At 31.9% G+C, this 22,728-nt stretch overlaps 2 protein-coding genes across 2 annotated transcripts; one reads left to right on the top strand and one right to left on the bottom strand.

Annotated features, from left to right (window-relative positions):
* Positions 1-1,161: 1,161 nt before the first annotated feature.
* On the top strand, positions 1,162-15,366 carry LOC114191881 (pleiotropic drug resistance protein 2-like). Its single transcript, XM_028081326.2, has 20 exons — positions 1,162-1,775; positions 1,911-2,031; positions 8,087-8,175; positions 8,525-8,609; positions 8,875-9,165; positions 9,261-9,351; positions 9,491-10,391; positions 10,498-10,658; positions 10,746-10,849; positions 10,927-11,092; positions 11,163-11,243; positions 11,695-11,822; positions 11,996-12,328; positions 12,418-12,708; positions 12,798-12,881; positions 12,951-13,084; positions 13,593-13,820; positions 14,008-14,179; positions 14,297-14,551; positions 14,843-15,366. The coding sequence occupies exons 1-20, from the start codon at positions 1,375-1,377 to the stop codon at positions 15,110-15,112; spliced, it is 4,386 nt and encodes a 1,461-aa protein (XP_027937127.1). The 5' UTR covers positions 1,162-1,374; the 3' UTR covers positions 15,113-15,366.
* A 1,477-nt stretch (positions 15,367-16,843) lies between these two features.
* LOC114189756 (uncharacterized) lies at positions 16,844-22,379 on the bottom strand. Its single transcript, XM_028078429.2, has 3 exons — positions 19,667-22,379; positions 18,107-18,417; positions 16,844-17,573 (listed from the first exon to the last, which is right to left on the bottom strand). Exons 1-3 carry the CDS (start codon positions 21,919-21,921, stop codon positions 17,206-17,208), a joined length of 2,934 nt encoding a protein of 977 aa, XP_027934230.2. The 5' UTR covers positions 21,922-22,379; the 3' UTR covers positions 16,844-17,205.
* Positions 22,380-22,728: the final 349 nt, after the last annotated feature.

The raw sequence follows: 22,728 nt of genomic DNA, 5'->3' as shown, positions 1-22,728 counted from the left end.
CAGTAAAATATCAATTATAAGAATAACATGTTATTTATTAACGCCTGCGATCGTAACCATTTTGCAGGACGAAATGGTGGTTTGATCACATTATTATGCTATCTTAAAATATAGAAACGAGTCACGTATAAGGTTTGAGGACCACTTGTTTTAGCTTTGTATGGACAAACTGAAGAAGTTTCGTTGAAAAAAACTTTCCATCCAATTACTAATAGTAATACCCACTTCTGATCTATCTGTATGTATGGAACTGTGTGCAAAAATTATTTAATAGACGTGAGGATTATATTCATATGATAATATTTTAATTTTTTATTTGAAAAATGTTGATATTTGATTATTAGTTAATAAATTTTAAACTTTTTCACTGTAAATATAAATATTTATAATTCATTTTCTATTATTTTCTTTTAGTTTATTGAATAATCAAAATTTATATATATCTTTTTAATTTAAGTCTTATATTTTAATTTTTTTAAATGAATTGTGTGATTTTTATTTTATTTTACAATTATTAATTTTATGTATTAAAATATATAAAATTTTGTAATTAATATAAAACTTATTAATATAAAATGACTTTCATTACTTAGTATCGTTTTATATTAAGTAATAAAATGTCATACATTTTAACATATGAACAAAAGAAGAAGAAGAGGTTAAATAATAATTACATATCTAATTGAAAAAAATTATATGAAATTGAATTAAAAAATATATATTTTTAGACTATTTAATAAACAAAAAAATTACTAAAACTTTATTTGAAAATATTTAAATATATCAAAGATTTAAAAACTTAATTATTTTTTAATTATATACGAGTAATTATTAATTAGATTACTCGTATAGAAAGAACTGGGTGTTGTACCTCGAAAAGCATAATTTTTAATAATTAGCAACGTGGAAGACATAATTTTGAAGTCAAAAAATATTTTTTGGTTTTATTTTTAATTAAAAAATATCATTTGATCCTCATCTACATTTTTTTTATTTAAAATAGTTTATATAAGAAACAATTCCTTCCTTCTTCTAACTTTGAAAATAGAAAATATATTTTTCAAGGAAACTTCCCTTGACAAAATGAACAAAAGAATATAAAGCGAAGACCCCACAAACACCTTCATTTTGAAAATAAGTACGGATCCGAAAAGAAGGAAAAAAAAAAAAAAAGTTGATGTAAATTGAAGTGAAGGGAGCCATTGATAGCAACTGAACCATCAAAAGGGTTGGTTTGAAGCAATCCAGTGGAAGCCTTTAAAATTCACTCACAAATAAATGATTTGGGGCTTCACAAAAAATTTCCCATCACTTTGGTTTCCCACACACAAGAACTATCGCTTTCACTCTATCCATAGCTGAAAGCTCACAGAGATGGAGGAAGCGGTGGATGCAGATGATTTGGTGAGGTCTGCGAGCAGCTTGAGGATGAGCATAGGATCTTTAAGCAGAAGAAGCTGGGTTTCTGCTGGTGTTTCTGAGCTCTGGGGCGCTGGCCATGGCGGTGATGTCTTTGACAGAAGCACAAGAGTGGATCATGATGATGATGAAGAAGAACTCAAGTGGGCAGCCATAGAACGCCTTCCAACGTTCGAAAGGTTGAGGAAAAGCCTCGTGAAAAGGGTCTTAGAAGAGAGTGGAAGGTTCGATTATGAAGAGGTTGATATATCCAACCTAGGTTTCCAGAACAGGAAGAAACTCCTCCGTGCCATTCTAACCACCGTTGAACAAGACAACGAGAGGTTCCTCCGTCGCATGAGAGAGAGGATTGATAGGTCAGCTTCTTATTTTCTTTATCATGTCACCACCGACATAATACCATGGTGTTTGTTTGTTTAATCACTTTTTTTACTGTCTATTATGTCGCATTAATTTGTTAAGTTTGATGTTAAATTTGTTGTGTTGATCAGGGTGGGGATAGAGATTCCAAAAGTTGAAGTTCGATTTGAAGATTTGTTTGTTGAAGGAGATGCATTTAATGGAAGCAGAGCACTGCCAACCCTGGTGAACTCCACCATGAATGCGATGGAGGTATATGTTTCTTTCTTCCCTTCTTCTCTAATTTCTCTCTTTCTGGTTTTGATGCTAACTAAAAACCATCCACATGGCTACATATTAAAGAAAAATAGTACATCCTACGTAATAACAAATTCTGTTTTATGTTGTCTCTTCATTTTCTACAAATAGATTGCTTCACCAGTTAATGGTAAATATTGAGGGATTCACAGATAAATATATGTTAAAAATGTTTTTTTTTTTTTAAACTAGGGTTGTTAAAAATACATGATAGATCAGTCAACGTTGGATAAACTGACTTGGATTTTGAAAAAAAACTGACATAAATCCGACTAATTTGAAGAAATACAACATATTAAATGCGTGTAACCAAACTAAATAACATACTTCAATAGAATCCAACTTATTTTATCCCATTACTTTTAAATTTATTAAATATAGATTAGAAGTAAATGAACTATAGCATATGGAGCAAGTCGAATCATAAAATATATAATTAAGAAAAAACATTTCAAATTAGGTCAGGCTAACCCACTTCCAATTTAGCTAATCCATTACTCTATATGATATTAACTCAAATTGAAGAATTTAAAATATATTAATAACTTACTGAAAAATTAATTTTAATATATTTTTCTATTAATATCACAGAATTAAGTTTATGAAATAAAGAAAATAATATTCCTAATAAGAATGTGTAATTTTTGACATTTTAAGAACAATTAAAACTAACAAAATAAATAGTGAAATAAAGACAATAATATTCCTAATACAGAAAATAATATTCCTAATAAAAATGTGCATTTTTTTATATTAAGTATACAAATTACTATAGTAATTTTTTAACTCAAATATTTTATTAAAAGAGACAGAATATAGTTACAAATTAGTTAAATATTTATGAGTTAAATTCTTGAAATAAATAAACAGCGATTTCAATAAAATCAATTAATGTTTTTGGTCTATTTTTTGTTTGTAATAAATCTTTTAAATAAATTAAAATTCTTAAAGTGATAAACAATATAGAAACAAGGGAGTAATTATAACATTTAATAATGTGTACTTAATGTTTCTCAATTACTGACATTAAAGTCAACACAAATTCTAACCGGTGTTCCTATAATGTTATTATATAACATGGTTATAAAGTTAAAAATATTTTTTTATTGAGATACTTGAAAACTTATTCTTTGTAATTTCGGTTCAGTTATACATTTTATTACTCAATTGTTATCAATTTGAAATATTTTCTATCCAAGCTTTTCAATTTTATTATGAGTTTTCAATACATTTTATTACGAAAATTTCAATGTTTAGACATTTTATCATCATACTATTTTAATTTATACAACGACATCATTTAAAAAAAAGTGATAAAGCAAAGTTATTTTTCGAAATATGTAAATACCTTATTATATATTTAATATATAAGTAAAATGTGTGAATTTTTTTAAAATATAATAATAATAATAATAATAATATTATGTACAAAGAAACAATTCAATGGTAAAAGTAAAAAAAAAAAAAGCATAGTTAAGAGGTAAAATGAATTTAAACAAAAACTTTTTAATACATTTTTATATGATTTCTAATCTTTTAATTCAACCAATAGTTGTGACGTTGGATAATATAGTTAATAAATCTTAAGATAAAAGCATTAGAATAAAGAATTAATGAACAAAATTTACAAATAATTTTGGATAATGTTTAATTTAATTTTAATGTTTTTATCAATTATCAATATGCTGGTATAATACTGTCATAAAATACTGAAAAATGCTTTGATATACTTTGTTTTTAACAAACTTTTTTTTTCTTCCGAGAATGATTTAACTCACTGTCAAATTTGACATCACATACAAAAAAATAAACTAATTGACATGATTTTACTCTTTTCTGAAAGTTGTCTTACAATAAAATCACATAGCATCAAATTTTTGTTTCATTTTTATTTTCTTAACATACGTCATTAAGACTGATTAAGAAAACCATTTAACATATTAAAAATATTTTAATACTATTTAGAGGAATAAAATACTAATTAGATTTTAAAACCAATATCATACGTTCAAGAATTCATAAAAAAGAACATTAATTTTTTAGACAGTAAAAATCTATTATGAGAGCATTCTAGAGATGTGAAAATGGGTTTCAACCCGTGAGCCAACCTGATTCATCACGGGTTTGAGTCGGGTTGGGTTGAGAAAAATTCAACTTTTTAAAAAGTGGGTTGAACCCAACCCGGCTCACTTAACCCACGGGTTAAACGGATTCGAGCCGGGTTGATGGTGGGTTGGCCCACTTAACCAACTAACATTTTTTTACAACTTTTTTAATTTTTTTTAATTTTTTTAATTTTTTTTTTAATTTTTTTAATAATTATTTACTACTTTTATATTTGTTTACAATTTAATATTTTTAAATGCTAGAATGTTGTTTAATTATATTTGAATAGTTTGAATGTTTAATTAATTTGATTGTCAAGTTATATATATATATATATATATATATATATATATATATATATATATATATATATATATATATATATATATATATGTTGTTACTTTAATCATTAACTATAATCTTTATAGTAAATTACTCAAGTAACCGTCTTATAAACAATTTTTTCTAAATTAGCATGAAAAAAATGTATAGTTTTTTTATTTATATTTTGTTGAATAGCATGACAGAAAATTTGTAATATTAGTCATGCTTTCTTAGACTAATGAATATTTTCTTGGAAATAATTCTTCATATATTGGTGGTGAGCATGATCAAAACATTGATTTTTGATTTTACTATGATTGTTATCTCAGGGGTTACTTAAAAATTTATTTAAATATTTGAATACTAAAAAAAAATAATAATTTTTAGGTGGGTTGGTGAGCCAACCCACTTAACCCAGCAACCCGTGGTGGGTTGAGCCGGGTTACAAAATTTCTGGCTCACCAGAAAGTGAGTCGGGTTGGGTTCACTCATTTTCAACCCGGCTCGTGGTGAGCTAACCCGTGTAAGTCTGGTTGGCTCACTTTGACATGTTTAGAGCATTCATTAGATAGGTCACTGATAGTAATAAAGTGTGATCATATAATAATACCTTCTTTCTAATGCTATTTACTTAAAAGAACAAAAAACTTTTTAGCACTCTTCATTTTTTATTTTTTTTTACAAGAAAGAACATAAGCAAAAGCTGTAAAATTTGATCTTTAAGATTTAGGATTATCAAATTATAAAACATAATAGAGCATTAACCTTGATTCATAAGAGATCATGTGAATATACGTTTTTCAATTTGTAATTTTGTGTGCTCTTCAACTATAGTTTCCCAATCTATCTTTTTATCTTTCTTTTCTCTTCTCACATGTTTTCTATATGTTACTGTGAAAAAAAAACTTATGACCAGAAACAGAACCTCAACCTTTTTATAAACCAACGTCCATTAAATTAGTTTTTATTTTTTTTATTTTATTTTATTGTCATTTTCTATAATAATAACCAGCAAATTTTTAAATTTAATTAAATCACATCAATTATAATATTTTTAATTTTAAATGAATCACTAATAAAATTAATTAATTCCAACAAAAGCAAGACATGTTCTTAATAATATCTAGTGCAAAGCATTTTGTCGTGAAAGACCATGTGGGCAAGCATTATAGATTTGAATTATTGGTTCTGAGAAGAAACTGATAAAGTTGTGTTTGGTTTTTCTTTTCTCTTAGCTAATGATTTGCAACAAATGCCCTTGCTAGAGTCATGTCATTAAAAGATAATGTTCCAATTTTGTAGCCAAAAAATATTACGTTTCTCATCAAAGGGGACATGAGATGAGTTGATGTTGTTCACTTCTGAAGAAGTTTTTTTTTTTCATCTGACACATAAATTTAATATTAATTGTTTTAAATTAAAGCTGAAATTTCATCATAATAAAAGTTAGTATTAAAGGGTCAAGATGTTATTTTAAATATATCAAAAGAGAGGTTCTTTTTTGATAGGTGACGAGAAATGAATAAATGGGTGAAAATAGAAATAAATAGGAATAACTGATGGAGGTAGGTTTAATAAATTTAAAAGTGGTGTGACCTATCAGTACTTTTTTATTCTATTTTTTAATTGTTTTTCTTATTTCTATTTTTTTTAAACACGTTTTTCACTTATTTTCGTCAATCTCTTTTATTTCTATTTATATTTATTGATAATTTTCTCTTCTCTCTGTCAAACAAAGTGTTAGTGTGATAACATTATAATGAACTGAAATTTAAATTTCTTTGAAAAATATATGTAATTCTTTGATATCGCATAACAAATATCTTTTCAGTAAATACTTTCTTTTCAATTTTTTTATTAACTCATAAAATCGTTACACAAATTTCATCAACTAACAAATAATGGTTTTAAGTTAGGAAAATTCTAATAAATTTTCTATTTAAAGACAATGAAGTAAAACATTAAACTTTTTATTTAAAAATATGATAATATAATGCTTAAAATTCATTAATTTTGACACATAATAATATCTAACAGAAGTTTTAAAATATTAAAAAAACATTTTTGACACGAATCAAACTGAAAAAAAAAATATAATCTTTAATTTTTTCAATTAAATTATTATATTTTTACAAATTTAAGGAATTTGTTTCTTTTTCTTCATCCACTATCTTTTAATTTGAAAATTATACAGAATGAATATTTTTTTATATAAATAAATTTCCAATAAACAAATTCTTTCAATTAAGAAATATTAAATATAAAAATCTTGCTGTCTAAGTAAACGTAAGACTAAATAAAATGTTTTGACTATTTTAGAAAATCAAGAAACAAAAGTGATAGTACTTACATATTTGGATGGGTACGAATGTTTATGCCAAAAAATAAAATAATAAAAACTTTAAATGAGACTTAAGAGTGTTGGGTGTTACGTGTTATTACCAGTAATCATCTAATAAATAATAATTTTATTTAATATAACTCACAATCAACATCTTTATTAAATAGTGCATATGATATGATATTGTAATTTAAATCTCTAACTAAAAATATTATTTTTTCACATTTCTTTTTCCCCTTTAACATATATTTTCTTCTGGAGAAAGAAAATAGGAAGAATAAGAAAAAGTAGTTGAGAAATAATATTTTCTGTTGTTGGGTTGGGTGTGTATAGTTTTAAATAGTTGAACATTACATGTTCCTAACTTTGATCTTGAACTCTCCTTCAATAGGACCCATTCTCATGTAACACCTACCTGTATTCAAGCTTTATTTAATACACACCAGACAAATATGATCACAAAATATGGGCAACACAAAAATAATATCAAAAAAGAAACTTTAATTTTGTGCAAAATATTTTTTTTTTACAGATTTGTTTATGTTATATCCAGAAGTAAAGATTTTAACTGCTAATAGCAAAGTAAGAAAATAAATTCAAGAATATTTTTTCCCGCTTATGATTGCTACCCAATTACATTTAATGTGTACAACATTTTATATGGTTTTTTATATTAACTTTCTTAAAGGTCATGTCTCAGAAAAAGTTCTGATAAATTGACAATAAAAATTTAATGCGCAGGTTTATTAAACTCTAGAAGTCAGTTATATATTTATTATGTGAATATTTTTATATTTGAGCATTTTATTTTCTACACAAAAATAGATTTAGTTATATAAGAGATAAATTACGTATTATAAGAAAAAATTAATAGAAAATTTTTGCATTGCCAATGGGGTTACCTATATATTATCACAAACAAATTTAAAAAAAAATATATTTTGAGATACTGAAATAACAGTGTGGGTCTCTTAAGAAAAAATATTTTCTTTTAAGGAAAGCTTAGAAGAAAAAACTAAGTTAACTTAAAAAAAAAAAAATTAAAATGTGTATAAACTTGAAGATAATTTCATTAAACGTTTATTTTCTAGTTTTGTATAAGGTAAATTATTTATATCACCAACCAGCTATCAACCTCAACATTCTTGTTTGAAGTCCATTAAACTTAGTTATTTGATTTGAAGTCTTTTGAAGCATTTGTCCAATGATATTTTCTTCTTCTTGGTTTGTGGCAAACAGAGAATTCTTGGATCAGTTAATCTTCTTCCATCAAAGAAAACAGTTATCAAGATACTCCAAGGTGTCAGTGGAATTGTCAAGCCTGCAAGGTACTTCACACAAGTTAAATCGGTGTTGCAGAGTACATTTTCTCTAACTTAAAAAGGACTATAAATTGGAAATGTAGCCTTAAAAATTGTTCTTTAGTGGGAGGATCTTAGTCTCTCAATTGAACCTCACCTTATGTCAAATGAGAAAAAACAAAAGAAAAAAGGGTTTTTGTTGTTGTTGATCCTGTTGAAATCTGCACAAAACTATTTTCTACAGGGAAAGGTGCCTCTTTCTGTTTCAAATCAAAGAAATGCTTTTAGAAAAATGCACAAACAAACTATGTTGCTAACTTCTTATTGTTATTTTTTATTCTTTATCTGTATATAAACTTTCTCAAACACTCTCCAGATTGACCTTGCTTTTGGGGCCCCCAAGATCAGGAAAAACTACACTGTTGCAAGCACTTGCTGGGAAACTGGACAGGGATTTAAGGGTTGGCCATCCTCTTGCTCCATCATCAATAAACTGGACATTGCCTTGTCTTGTTTTTAAGGATTTCATTGTTAAATTTGTGTGCTAATTCTTCTATATATATCTCAGTTGTGCATTATTTCTTACACGATGAACATGATTGGTATCCCAGAATTGTGATTATAGATTCTACTTCTCACCTAAGGATCATAGATAAAGAAGTCAAGAAAAAATAACCAATAAAATGGGAGTTTTGACAATGCATCATCAAATTTATTCATCAACAGGTTTCTGGAAGAGTCACTTACTGTGGTCATGAGTTATCAGAATTTGTTCCTCAAAGAACATGTGCTTATATTAGTCAGCACAATGTTCATCACGGAGAGATGACAGTAAGAGAAACGCTGGATTTTTCTGGACGCTGCTTGGGAGTTGGAACACGGCATGAACTACTAGTAGAATTGATAAAGCGAGAAAAACAAGCTGGACTTAAACCAGATCCAGAGATAGATGCCTTCATGAAAGCCACAGCAGTGGAAGGTCAAGAAACTAGTCTCATTACAGATTATGTTCTCAAGGTTTGGTTCCTCTGTTTCTATTTCATCACTGTGCTTTCGGTCGCTATATTTATCAGGTTTCTTGCCATCTGACATATCAAAGACAATGAACTCAGGTTCTTGGATTGGAAATATGTGCTGATACTTTGGTGGGAGATGAGATGAGGAGGGGAATATCTGGTGGAGAAAAAAAGAGGTTAACTACTGGTATGAAAATTAGGTTTAATTACTATTTCAAAAAAGTAACTAAACCAAAAAATAATAAGAAAATTTTATCTTACTCAAGAGAAGATGATAGTCTCCTTCAATTACTTCTTTCCATTCTAAAATCTCCTGTTTTATGCAGGTGAGATGTTGGTGGGACCTGCAAAAGTGTTCTTAATGGATGAGATTTCAACTGGTTTGGATAGTTCCACAACCTTCCAAATTGTGAAGTTCTTGAAGCAGCTAGTGCATGTCATGGATGTAACAATGATAATATCTCTTTTACAGCCTGCACCAGAAACATTTAACCTTTTTGATGACATAATCTTGCTTTCAGAAGGCCACATTGTCTACCAAGGTCCACGCGAGAGTGTTCTCAACTTTTTCGAGAGTGTAGGCTTCAAATGCCCCGAAAGAAAAGGTGTTGCAGATTTCTTACAGGAAGTTACTTCCAGAAAGGACCAAGAACAATACTGGTTCGCAAGGGACAAGCCTTACCATTATGTCAGCGTTCCTGAGTTCGTAGCTCACTTCAACAATTTCGCCATTGGCCAACAACTTTCCCAAGAACTTCAGGTTCCTTATGACCGAGCCAAAACTCACCCTGCTGCGTTGGTTAAAGATAAATATGGACTCTCAAAACTAGAACTCTTGAAGGCGTGTTTTGCAAGAGAGTGGCTACTGATGAAGCGCAGTGCTTTTCTATACATATTTAAAACCACTCAGATTACGATCATGTCTTTGATTACTATGACGGTGTTTTTTAGGACACAAATGAAAAGTGGTCACCTTGAGGATGGGGTAAAATATTATGGTGCACTGTTCTTTAGCCTCACAAACATAATGTTCAATGGAATGGCTGAACTTGCCATGACTATTTTTAGACTTCCCGTTTTCTTCAAGCAAAGAGATTCACTGTTTTATCCAGCATGGGCTTTTGCACTTCCCATATGGATCTTTCGAATTCCTCTCTCTATTGTAGAGTCCGGTTTATGGGTTGTCCTTACTTACTACACCGTAGGGTATGCTCCAGCTGCAAGTAGGTATGAAAATATGCTAATTCATGTAAAAGAATCAACCTTTCCAGAAGTTTATGATTTGTTATCTATCTGTGTTTTAGAAAAATCTAAGCTACATCAATTATTGCAGATTTTTTGGTCAGTTCTTAGCATTTGTCTGCGTCCATCAAATGGGTATCTCACTGTTCCGATTCATTGCTGCTCTTGGGAGAACACTGGTTGTGGCAAACACGTTTGGTTTCTTTGTACTGCTACTTGTTTATGTTCTTGGTGGGTTCATCATTGCCAAAGGTGAGCCTCATTATTCTTCTGCGTTCTCTACTCAAGTAACTGTGGAAAGAAGAATGGTTCATGTAACTTGAATAATTTCCTTTACAGATGACCTTGAACCCTGGATGCAATGGGGCTATTATGCTTCTCCTATGATGTATGGTCAGAACGCCATTGCTATCAATGAATTCCTTGACCCAAGATGGAGTGCTGTAAGATCTTTAACATGTGGATAATTTTTCTCTTTTTCATTTTCTTTGAAAACTGCATTCATTTATCTACTTTCCAGCCAAACAGGGACAGAAGAATTCCTGGGCGTACAGTTGGGGAGGCCCTTCTCAAGGTTAGAAGCATGTATACTGAAGAATATTGGTACTGGATTTGTATCGGTGCTCTCCTAGGCTTTTCTCTGCTTTTCAACATTTGTTTTATAATTGCTTTGACGTTTCTGAATCGTAAGTTCTCTACTGCTGCTTGTTTCTCATACTGCCATAAAACTGTCTCTAACAACATCTTGAATACCAGCATATGGAGATTCTAAATCTATTATTATAGAGGAGCAAATCGAGAAAAAGGAAACTGCAGAAAGGAGTTCCATTTCAGCTGGTAAATCATTTGGAAGAACTAAATCTTTTACCTTTTTCTTTCTTATCATGATATATTGTAAAATTTGAGAGAATGTTTTATAGTTTCAGTTTCTGTTTCGTTTCCTGTTAAATAACCTTTTATTGTTTTCCTTTTTACTTTCTGTTTTCAATTTTTTTCTGTATAAACTTTAAAAATCAGGAAACAAAGTGAAAATAAAAAAGTATTTTCTAAACCAAATGGTACCTAAACTTTCTTGCTGCAATGTTCAAAACCACCAAGTTACTTGGATTTATCACTTTCATCACTATGTGCACTTTGCCCAGCATGGTTTGAAATGAATTTTCTATCTGAGCTCAGCTAGGATTTTGTCATGTTTTCACTTCAATTTCATACTCAATTTTTATTTACACCAAATGTATTTCTTATCAATACAAAACAAACTAAATGGTTAGATATATTGATATGGCAGAAAAAAACAGCCGAGAGAATTCAACTCCTGAAGAAGACACTTTAACAACCAAGAGGGGAATGGTGTTACCCTTTAGGCCTCTATCACTTGCCTTTGATCACGTGAATTACTACATCAATATGCCTACGGTAAATTCTACACACTCTAGCCAAAATTAATCATCTCTAACTGTCATTTGCTTCAGCATTGTTTCTCACTACTTCCTTTTCCTACTTTTGACAAATATCTTTGCTGATTAACTACTTCTACAATTGTGTTAATCTTCCAATGTGCAACATTTTAACAGTGTTTTTCGTATCAGGAAATGGAAAAACATGGAATTGAAGGGAGTCGACTTCAACTACTAAGAGATGTCAGTGGTGCTTTCAGGCCTGGAGTACTAACAGCATTAGTAGGTGTAACTGGTGCTGGAAAAACCACATTGATGGATGTTCTAGCTGGAAGAAAAACTGGTGGTTACATTGAAGGAAGCATCAATATATCTGGTTACCCAAAAAAGCAATCAACTTTTGCTCGGGTTAGTGGATATTGTGAACAGAATGATATCCATTCTCCAAATATCACAGTGTACGAATCTGTTCTGTTTTCTGCTTGGTTGCGTCTTGGCAAGGAGGTCGACAGTAAAACAAGGAAGGTGTGTTTGTTCAAATCAACTCTCATGATTATTCTTCGTTGAAGCAACTGTTACAAAGAATTATTCTTAAACAATTTCTGTTCTCGCAGATGTTTGCGGAAGAAGTTATGAACCTGGTTGAGCTGCATCCAGTGAGAAATTTTCTAGTAGGTCTTCCTGGGGTTGATGGTTTATCAACTGAACAAAGAAAGAGACTCACCATTGCTGTAGAATTAGTTGCCAATCCTTCCATCATCTTTATGGACGAGCCAACCTCTGGTCTTGATGCTAGAGCTGCAGCAATTGTCATGCGTACTGTCAGAAATACAGCGGATACAGGTAGAACTATCGTCTGCACAATTCATCAACCAAGCATTGACTTATTCGAAGCTTTCGATGAGGTACAACTTCCAAATATTTAGAAGATGAAATTATTATTTCTATGTTAATTATAAGACTCGTTGCTATCTCAACTTAACCTTCTCTTCAGCTACTTCTGATGAAGAGAGGAGGACAACTCATATATAATGGTCCCTTAGGTCAACAATCTCAGAAGCTTATAGAGTACTTTGAGGTGAGTATGACTTCTACACAGCAAAATGTATACATTCTCAGAGTAAATAATCTTGTATACTATTTGCAGGCTATTCCTGGAGTTCCTAAAATCAAAGAAGGTTATAATCCTGCAACTTGGGCTTTAGAGATCAGTTCTCCAGCAGTTGAGACTCAGCTCGGTGTAGACTTTGCAGAACTGTACAAGAAGTCAGAATTGTATCAGTTAAGTATTAATTGAAGTTGTATTTGTGGGAAGTTGTAGAGATAAGGGTAATTTAAATTAGGCTAAACCCTAAACCCTAAATCTCATCTTATAAACCGATTTTATGAGATTGAATTAGGCTTAATGTCCAACTTTTAATATGGTATCAGAGTTATGAGTTAGAGCTAGTGAAATTTGTTTTTGTTGGACATATGATTTCACCTGCTATCAGACCAACCAGTAATGTCAAGTCTTTCGCTCGGGGCATATATTTCTCGACGTGAGGAAGTGTGTTGGAAATTTCACATCGACTAGAGAAAAGACCAATTTAAAATATATATATATATATATATATATATATATATATATATATATATATGGGTGCAAACCTCACTTTACAAACCTGTTTTGTGGGGTTGACTTATATAGTTGTGAGTGCAAATCTCACAAGTGTCAACTGTTTCACTTTTCTTAATCTGAAACCATTCATGGTCTTCTCTTTTCATTTCTGACATCAACTATTTGCAGGAGGAATCAAGAACTCATTAAAGAGCTAAGCACACCTGCAGAGGGAACAAAGGAACTTGATTTCCCTAATAAATACTCTCAGTCCTTCATTACTCAATGTATAGCTTGCTTCTGGAAACAGAACTTGTCCTACTGGAGGAATCCACAGTATAATGCAATCCGGCTCTTCATGTCAACAACTATAGGTGTTATTTTTGGACTCGTTTTCTGGAAAAAGGGAAAGAAAATGTAAGTCCATATATGTTCTGCTATGTATTGTGCTTACAGAAAAAATGGATTAACTTTTGATAGGATAACCCATGAATCAAGTGAGATCAAATGATACTGATAGAACATTCCTCAAAAGGAAAATACCATGTCTATTTTCTCGATCATGAAAGGTGACTAAAGTGAGGATAAAATGCATTTTCTGCAGAGATACGGAGCAAGATCTAATGAATCTAATGGGAGCTGTCTTCACTGCTGTTTTCTTTCTTGGAGGGTCCAACACCACTAGCGTTCAACCCATAGTTGCAATAGAAAGAACAGTCTTATACCGTGAAAAGGCTGCTGGATTGTACTCAGCTTTACCTTATGCAATTGGTCAGGTAAATGCAGCTATCATTTCACAGAAAAACAAGACAAAAACAATTGATAGTTTATGTGCGTGTACTAATTCTCAATGACTGAGCAAATTTATGATATCTATGAACATTGTGGTGCAGGTGGCAGTGGAATGTATATATGTTGCAATACAGACATTTACATTTAGTCTTATCCTTTTCTCAATGATGGGGTTCCTTTGGCAAGTTGATAAGTTCTTGTGGTTCTACTTCTTTATGTTCATTTCCTTTGTCTACTTCACTCTTTATGGCATGATGACTGCAGCTCTAACACCAAACCCTCAAATTGCTGCAATTGTTATGGCCTTCTTTCTGGTGTTTTGGAACGTATTCTCAGGCTTCATTATCCCAAAATCGGTAAGTATACCAAACAATAACTAAATAAACTGTTCACTGGCCTGCATTAAATGTAGTTCAAACATGATACTTTAAAAATGTACTAGTTGAAATTGAAACCCTTTTGCAATCTATTCTTAAAAGTCAGCTTGGATAAACTTCTCACCCAACTTATGAAGAAACTGAATGAGAGACATGGTATTGGTTGTGCTAATTTTAGAAACTTGATTGATATTTTATTTGTACTGAATCACAAGAACTTCCATAACAGCTTACAGAAACTAAAACTATCTGCTTCACATGTTTTTGCAGAAAATTCCAATATGGTGGAGGTGGTATTACTGGGGATGTCCAACTGCATGGAGTTTATATGGCCTAGTGACTTCCCAGGTGGGAGACAAAACTAATAATATTGTGGTACCTGGATCAAAATCTGTGTCAGTAAAAGCACACCTTCTACAAGAATTCGGCTATGACTATGACTTCCTTGGAGTTGTTGTTGTGGCTCTTATTGCTTTTGTCACATTGTTTCTTCTTGTTTTTGCATATGGTATCAAGGTTCTTAATTTCCAGAAGAGATAAGTAAGTAACACAGATACTATACATGAACAGAATAAACACAAACAAAAAGTGAAAGAGTAAGACATTTGAAGTTTTTTTTAGAATAGATAAGTAGCATTATGCTTTTCCATACTGTCTGAAAGTCTTCAATTGTATCTAGTTAGTGGTCATTGTTCAATATCTGAACTGAATCAACATACCCTTCCAAAGTGTACAAATGAAAATGACTGTTGTGGATATTGGCTGTTTGAGCATATGAACTACGTTATTGCAAACTCTTGTATTTGTTTTTGAACTTATAAGCACCAATCATGTTAGCCTCTGACACAGTAAATTTCACCTTCTATTTTATGAATCTGCAAAATGACATTTAGAGACAAACAATAGTGTAAATGAATAACTTTTTTTGCTGAAAGCAGATAAATTCTACCTGAAAGTATAATAATGTAGTTACTTATATTTTTTTCCGGTTTGTCAGAAGTATTTTTCTTCGGAGATAATTCAACTTAAGAAATGGGTGGTCGTTAAATGTGGGCAAATTTTTCAACGTAGATTCAAATTTTAGTTCGTCATGGTGTGAGAGACCAATTCCTTATGCTAAACATAATCTTATTAGTTTAGTTGTTCATGTTGATTCTTAAATTGCAGCAACTTTCTTTTACTGAAGTTAAGTATCTTGAAAATACTGTTGGAATAATAAATGGGTAATTATAGTGTTTTTACAAAAACTATTTTAGACGAACAACAGCAATTTTGTTTAAGCATGAAACAAATAAGTTACCAAATCAAAATAAGGATCCGTATGGGTAGGAAGATAAAATAGGACCAACTACAAAAACTCAAATTTCATGTTCGGAACTTAAATTAATTAATAAGAGTTTCATAAAAACAGAGATTAACATTACACATAATCTTAAAAATCAAAGTATTATTATTGTTAGTGAAAATATCGGCTCAATACAAAACTAAATATTATAATATTTGTTAAAATAAAAATTATTTTAAAGGAATTATAATTTTTTTATTCATTTTATAATGTTATAATTATATATATTTGAAGAATTATTACTTATTATAGGTAACTTTTATAATAAAAAAAAAACTAATTATACTGATAAAAGTAAAATTGGTAATAAATTATGTAAAACTATTCAATTCTATTTATTTATAAAGAATAAGAATTTCGAATAAGAGAAAAAGAAAAAGAGATAATCAATTATATTAATAATATAATTAATAATTATGAATAGATCAGGTTCCTTTCTTTTTAACTTTTTCATGTTTCACGTTCAAAAAACAACATAATTCATTAGGTCACAGTATAATCATTGAGATTTTACATTTTTAAATATTTTGTAAATATAATAATATATAATTAATAAAAAATCAAATAAAATAATATTATAATAATACCTTTTTAATTTCTTTGAATCCAAGCAAATTTCAGTCATTTTTACCTCTTTCTCGTCAATTCTTTCCTTTTTTAATCTCTCATTTTCCATCCTTCAATTCCAACAAAAGCTAATCCAAAGAAAGGTTAAAAGAACAGCAGAGGGCAGGCATTCACAAAACCAAAATTAAAAATGTAACCGTTGGAAAATCCGAATTGTTAGCGCTCACATAATATACAAAGATGCGTAAGTCCCACATGGCTCGCAGTAATGTCTGATCATGAATTGTCTGAAACAAATTCAACAACTTATAAAATTAGCCACGTACTTTTAAAATAACTTAAAAATGACAACCAGAAACTAATAAACTTTGTAAATATTTATCTTTAAAAATATAGTAAATGTAAATTCCAAAAATAACTGGCACCCTTAGACTTAGTTTGATCAAATACAAATTTGAGACATGATTTGGGTGCAATAGTTAAATCCTAAAAAAAGCTCAGGGTGCTGCATAAGCTTTGCGTCAAGTCCGGTGAAAGCATTCAAAAGCTGAACACATATCTCTCTCACAAAGGACTTTGAAATGAAATTCCAGTTCCTGAACTACATACATATCATAAACTGCTTATGGAAAAATAGATTATGTAAATTAGATCAGTCCACACTCCAATTCAATTCATCAGAGTAACATGAAACGACCTTCTTCAATTCAACGCCATGTAACTATCGCCTCTCGTCAGTTTTAACAGGAGCTTTATCCAGGTCATCAATCTCCTTCCTACTCTTTACCATACTCCATTTCTTACTATTGAAATCTAGTTTGTCAAAGTCCTCAGCAATTCCAACATAACCATAAAGAATATTCTCCACTTTGGCTCCCTCCTCTGTCTCTCCCATGTTACAGTTTTCAATACCTTCAGATTTTACTCTCTCATATTCAGCTCTACTGCGATTATTATCAGAAAGATATTTATGAAGCCTCTCTGCATCTCCCAGCCCACCAAACGTGCCCAGGAATTTCACCAATACAATACTTTGGTCCGCAGGCTTCCCTAAGCACAGTTTGATTCTTCCTCTCACAAAACCTTTGCCTGAAAGGTCAAAATAAATTAAAAACTTCCAAATTCACAGTTTAACAGGGTAACAATGAGTAAATTCCATGGAGGAATGCGAGTTACATGCAATATAAATTTGAGATTAAATTTATCAGTAATTCCGTAAACTATATAAAAATGATAATTAGATCCCTAACTAAAAAAATGTGATTAGACCCTGATCCTATAATTCCTAAAGGACGCTTGCATCAGCTTAAAATAACAATTCATGATCATTTTAAAAATCCTAAGACTAGATCACAAAAAAATTATGATATAAAAGACCCAATTACAGTTTATTTTAATGTTTAGAAACCTAATTAAAAATTACCAAAAAGATTCAAGGACCTAGTTATTATTTTAACCTAAATTCAACATGCAGTATTTAGAAACATGCATATTCCAGTGGATGATTGATGCATATAATCAAATTAAAATATTTAACTAGGTAACATTTGGTTCACTAAAAATTATGTTTTAACTCAAATAATTAATACTGCATACTATCATAATATCCAAACACAAATTACCTCTTAGAAACGCCTCAATTGTTTCCATGCTTACAACCTTCCAGTTTTGTGGATTTTGATCAGACATGGATATGTTATGGATGATAACGATAGGAGGCCAAAGGATCAAATCCTCCTTTTGAGAGAGAGCTTCAGCTGGGGGCAATACCTGGGGAACCCAAGTTACTGTATCTTGAGGAACAACGGTATCCCATCCCATCAGAACACAGATTGCTTTGTGAAGACCCATGTGCTTGGCTCTCAACCCAGCCTTATGGGACATAAAAGCATGAGTTACTAGACGTTGAGTGTCCATGAATTCTTTTGACGAGCTGTTACCATTAAAAGGGATAAATGGGACACAAGAACATGTTAAGAACTGCAACAGCGATAATTACACTTAAGAAATAAAACTTACTGGCAACTTGAACATTATAAAAAAATTTCAAGCATATGAAACAGAACATAGGGAATTCAGAAAAATGAAATTACACTATTTCCATTACAGCATAACAAACAAAAATCAAGTCTAAAGCCTAGAGGAAATGACAAGCATTTAAATAAAATAAAATTTGGTGGTATCTTCAAGATTAATAACAGAGAAGTCAATAAAAAAAAAAGATAAATAGCAAACTACTAGGAAATCATAATCTTAAACAGTTATCAGAAATACGATAGCATACAATCACTTGCATGGTTGACTGAGTATACCTCAGATTACAATCCTTTTTTTTCATTCACAAATTCCCACGAGATTAAAAAAATCATAAATTCTCTCAAGTAATTCCTACTAGAAAAATCATTAAAACCCCATTATATACATTTCAAAGTCTTAATCACTACACAAATGCAGCACAAGTCAGTGAGCACCTGAAGCTTCCATCCTCTGCTGCTAAAATCTAAACCCAAAATTCACAGCTTTAGTAGGTCCAGGATGATCAGTTATAGCCAGAAGTCATCATTACTATGTCATGACATATCACTATGTCAGAACAATCCTTTTAGTGGCTGTAGATGTTAAGTCAATACTTCTACCATTTACCCTTTGAAGATAAGAAGCATAAAATTTCTTGTCCCAGATTACCATACCTTTTGTCCCTTCCATCCTAAATATAATTAATCTGCAATCTCTAAGGCACCTAAAGGCTAAAATAAATACTCTTAAGAGATTATATCCATTTTCAAAATATAGTAAGATGGTAACAAAATTCTAACCTAACTTAAAACCAAGCAACAAGGCAGTAAAGTTAAATCTAACTTCACCATCATTAAAAAGCAAGGACACCAGTTCAGCTAGCTTTTCTGACTCATGTTCGTTCCAAAGGAGTTAACCAAATGTTTGATCCTATAGCATGGATTCGTGCTATCAAACTCCCCAAATATCTGCCTTAGTAAAGCACAACAATTATACATACCAACATGTTTACTTCCAAAGTTTGGGAACCTAAAACGTGATCCCCGGAATAATAGGACATGTACTTGACTCCATCTTTGTGTTAAATGCTAGAGGATTCCTTATTCAATATGTGAGAGCAGAAGTGCTCCATTTAATAAAACAGCGTCACAGAAAAGAAAACAGACCTTCTGCCACAAGCAATGCAGTACAAACTACCCGCTTTTCCCTGGTCCTGGTACCTTCTTTGCACATATAAGTTCAGATTCAACTTCTTGGAGTACAGTAAGAAATTCTCATGTACCATTTGATTAAACTCCTCAGAGCCCTCGGTTGGCTCAGATTCTGCAGCACTTATCCAATCTTCAGATGATTCATCATTAGCTGCATGCTTATTCTCATCATATCCATGATACTTTTTCCAAACTTTAGGTTGCTTTTGAATTGCATTTCTCTTAGAAAAATGCTGGGATTTTGACCAGTTTGAAGAACTAGACTTTGAATGGTGCTTTATATTTTGATTGGAATACTTCCGAAATTGAAGGGAATTCCTTGGTACATGTCCCATAGAACCTTGAGGTATAATAAGTTCATCAGATGGAAAATCTTCTTCATTCTCCAACTCATTATATTCATTCTTATACTTCCTGTACATCTTGGGGTTAAATTCAACATTACCAGATGAATACAACATATCCATGTCCTCCTCGTCTACCCATTCTTCATTTTCATATGCATCTTGAAAGTCTTCAGTTGCACCCCATTTACTTGATTTTATGGTTCTCAAATCATGCATATCTATTTCATCATTGGCATTGTATTTTCTTTTCATAAGTCTCTCTGAGTACTCATGAATGCCAATATCCTGTCTCATGTCCGCCCTGACAGCTTGTCTATAGGTTTCTGAATTATGTTTAGACATAGGTGAACTTTGAAACCTTTCTTGCTGGAGCCCTGGACCAACATCTCTTCGAGATTCATATTCTGTTCTTAAAATTGGTAACCGGTCAGCCTCAGGTGCACCCATATGTGAAACTTCATAATCTTGTGGCATTCTTTTCCCATTTTCAAGATGATATCCAGATCGCATATAAGCCTCATCTTGCATTGATGTAATTGATGTTCTTCTCACATCATGATAGTCATAATACTTTGGCTTCTGTATTGCAGGGTGATCATGTACAATAGCCCTTCTTTGATTACCATAAGAATCTTCACTTTTACCATTTCTATCTAAATCTGGATGTGGAATATAAGGTCTGGAAAACTCCCTATTATCATATTCCGTTACAGCTTGCTCATAGTCCAATCGACCATGAGGCACTGTCCTTCTAGGTAAATCATCATATTGATATAAACGTTCATCCTGTGCTGCCCTTACCTGTGATTTATAATTAAGATAATCCACATGCTCAGTCCTGGTAGGACTAAACTCACATCGTTGGTGACATGTCATATTCCTTGATCCAATTTCAAGAGCTCTAGCAGGGTCTAAAACTGTCCTTTGCCCGTGCCCACTAAACCCTGCAGGTTCTGCAAGTTTCCCGCTGCTCCTTGACAGATCATAAGATGCAGGTAAACAGATGCCATCACCGTGTGAGCATAGAAATTCGCTCCTTGACATTTCTATGGAGGAACCTCCATAATCCCTCATGTGAGAAGTGCCTGCAAAATCCTTTGCATAGGAGGGAGATAAGGCAGAATAAGAAACATCCCTAGCATGAAGAATAGTTTTATCTGCCCCACTGTGGGACTCTGTGAGGGGTATCTTCTCCATAGGTAGTCCGTCTCTGTGTTGTAGTCTATCGTGATCAAATCTCCTACCTGTTGGTACACCCCTCGACGGTGGAGGAAAGTGTCTACCGGTTTCTTCGTACCTCATTGTCACACTTACACCCGTATCTTGAACAGACCTATATTTATAGGATCCTCCAACTTCATTTTCACGTACCACAAACTTCTGATCCACCATACCACCCTGCCCACCACCCAACCTGCCCTCAACCAAGTCCTTCTCTCTATCAAGGTAAATGCGCTTTGCATCCAAGTTTCCATTATCAACAGAGTAATCCATGGCTTTTGACAACTCATACCTTGCTCTCGGGCCTGGCGGTGGTGGTGAACAACTTCTATCACAGCTAACCCCATCATCAAAGTGTGACCTTTTCCTTACTGCTTCCATTGGAGGTGACCTTGACCGAACCCTACCACTCCTTCTACCACCACCCACACGCTGCCAATCATAATCCCTCCCTTCAAACCCATCAGAACCCCCTTTGCTCCCACCACCACCCCTTCTCGCCCCATCCACCTTCAGAGGGCTCATCTTTCTCTGCTGCACCGGATCCGACCCGTCTCTCCTGTTTCTCCTAAACGGGTCGGGTCCCGATTCGAATCGGTGCGGTGCAGCGTGGTCTTCCTCGCGCCGTCTACTGTATTGCATGCTTAATTCAACAAACAAACGCAGACCCTATATACCTTTTCGGTTGAATTGGGTAATTCCCAAAGGGATCTTAGGAAAAGCGAGAAACCCTACCGATGCACAAACCCTAACCCTAGAAATATTTTGACCGGAGATTGCAGATAGAGATGAAGCAAAAATCTAAGTAGCGATTAATGAACGAGATGAAATTTATTGATGGTGGCAAACCTTTTTGGGGAAAGCGCGAAGTTCAATAAATGCAGAGAGAAGTAGTAGAGTCATGGCAAGAGTTTGAGTGGGTAATATATTCAGCTTGTAGTACTAAGAAAAAAGGGAATTGAGGATTAGAATCGGAAAGAGAAGAGAAGAGAGTGTGATGGACGATTGGGTTTTTGGGTGAAGCACTTCAACTGAAACTCCATTTGAGATTCATGGCTTTTCGTTTCTGCTCGCACCACCAGGTAATGGCAAAATGCCAAATTCGATATTTATTTAATTGATAAATCATAATGATAGTCTTTTAATTTACTTTTATGTTTCACCTTTTTTAAAAACTTTAATGTAATCTCTTTTTCTAAATAAATTTTAGATTTAAAAATATTAACAGTTATAAATTATCACAAAATAATAATTTTTTAAAAATAATTTATTATCAGTAATAAATTACTATGAAATATGGTCATTTTGATATTTAAAATTTAAAATTATAATAATGATAATTTCTAACTGGTACTGTGTCAACCGTGTATAAAGAAATATAACCAATACCTGTATCGCACAAGTCAACTAGATTTGTTTTAATATATAATGATGACGTTGAAATTTCTC

Source organism: Vigna unguiculata, chromosome 7 (genome assembly GCF_037176805.1).
Source record: "Vigna unguiculata cultivar grain cowpea cultivar isolate G323 ecotype 2 chromosome 7, ASM3717680v1, whole genome shotgun sequence".
NCBI lineage: Eukaryota > Viridiplantae > Streptophyta > Magnoliopsida > Fabales > Fabaceae > Vigna > Vigna unguiculata.
The sequence above is the reverse complement of the archived record's forward strand: the minus strand, read 5'-3'. Positions and strand labels throughout refer to the sequence as shown.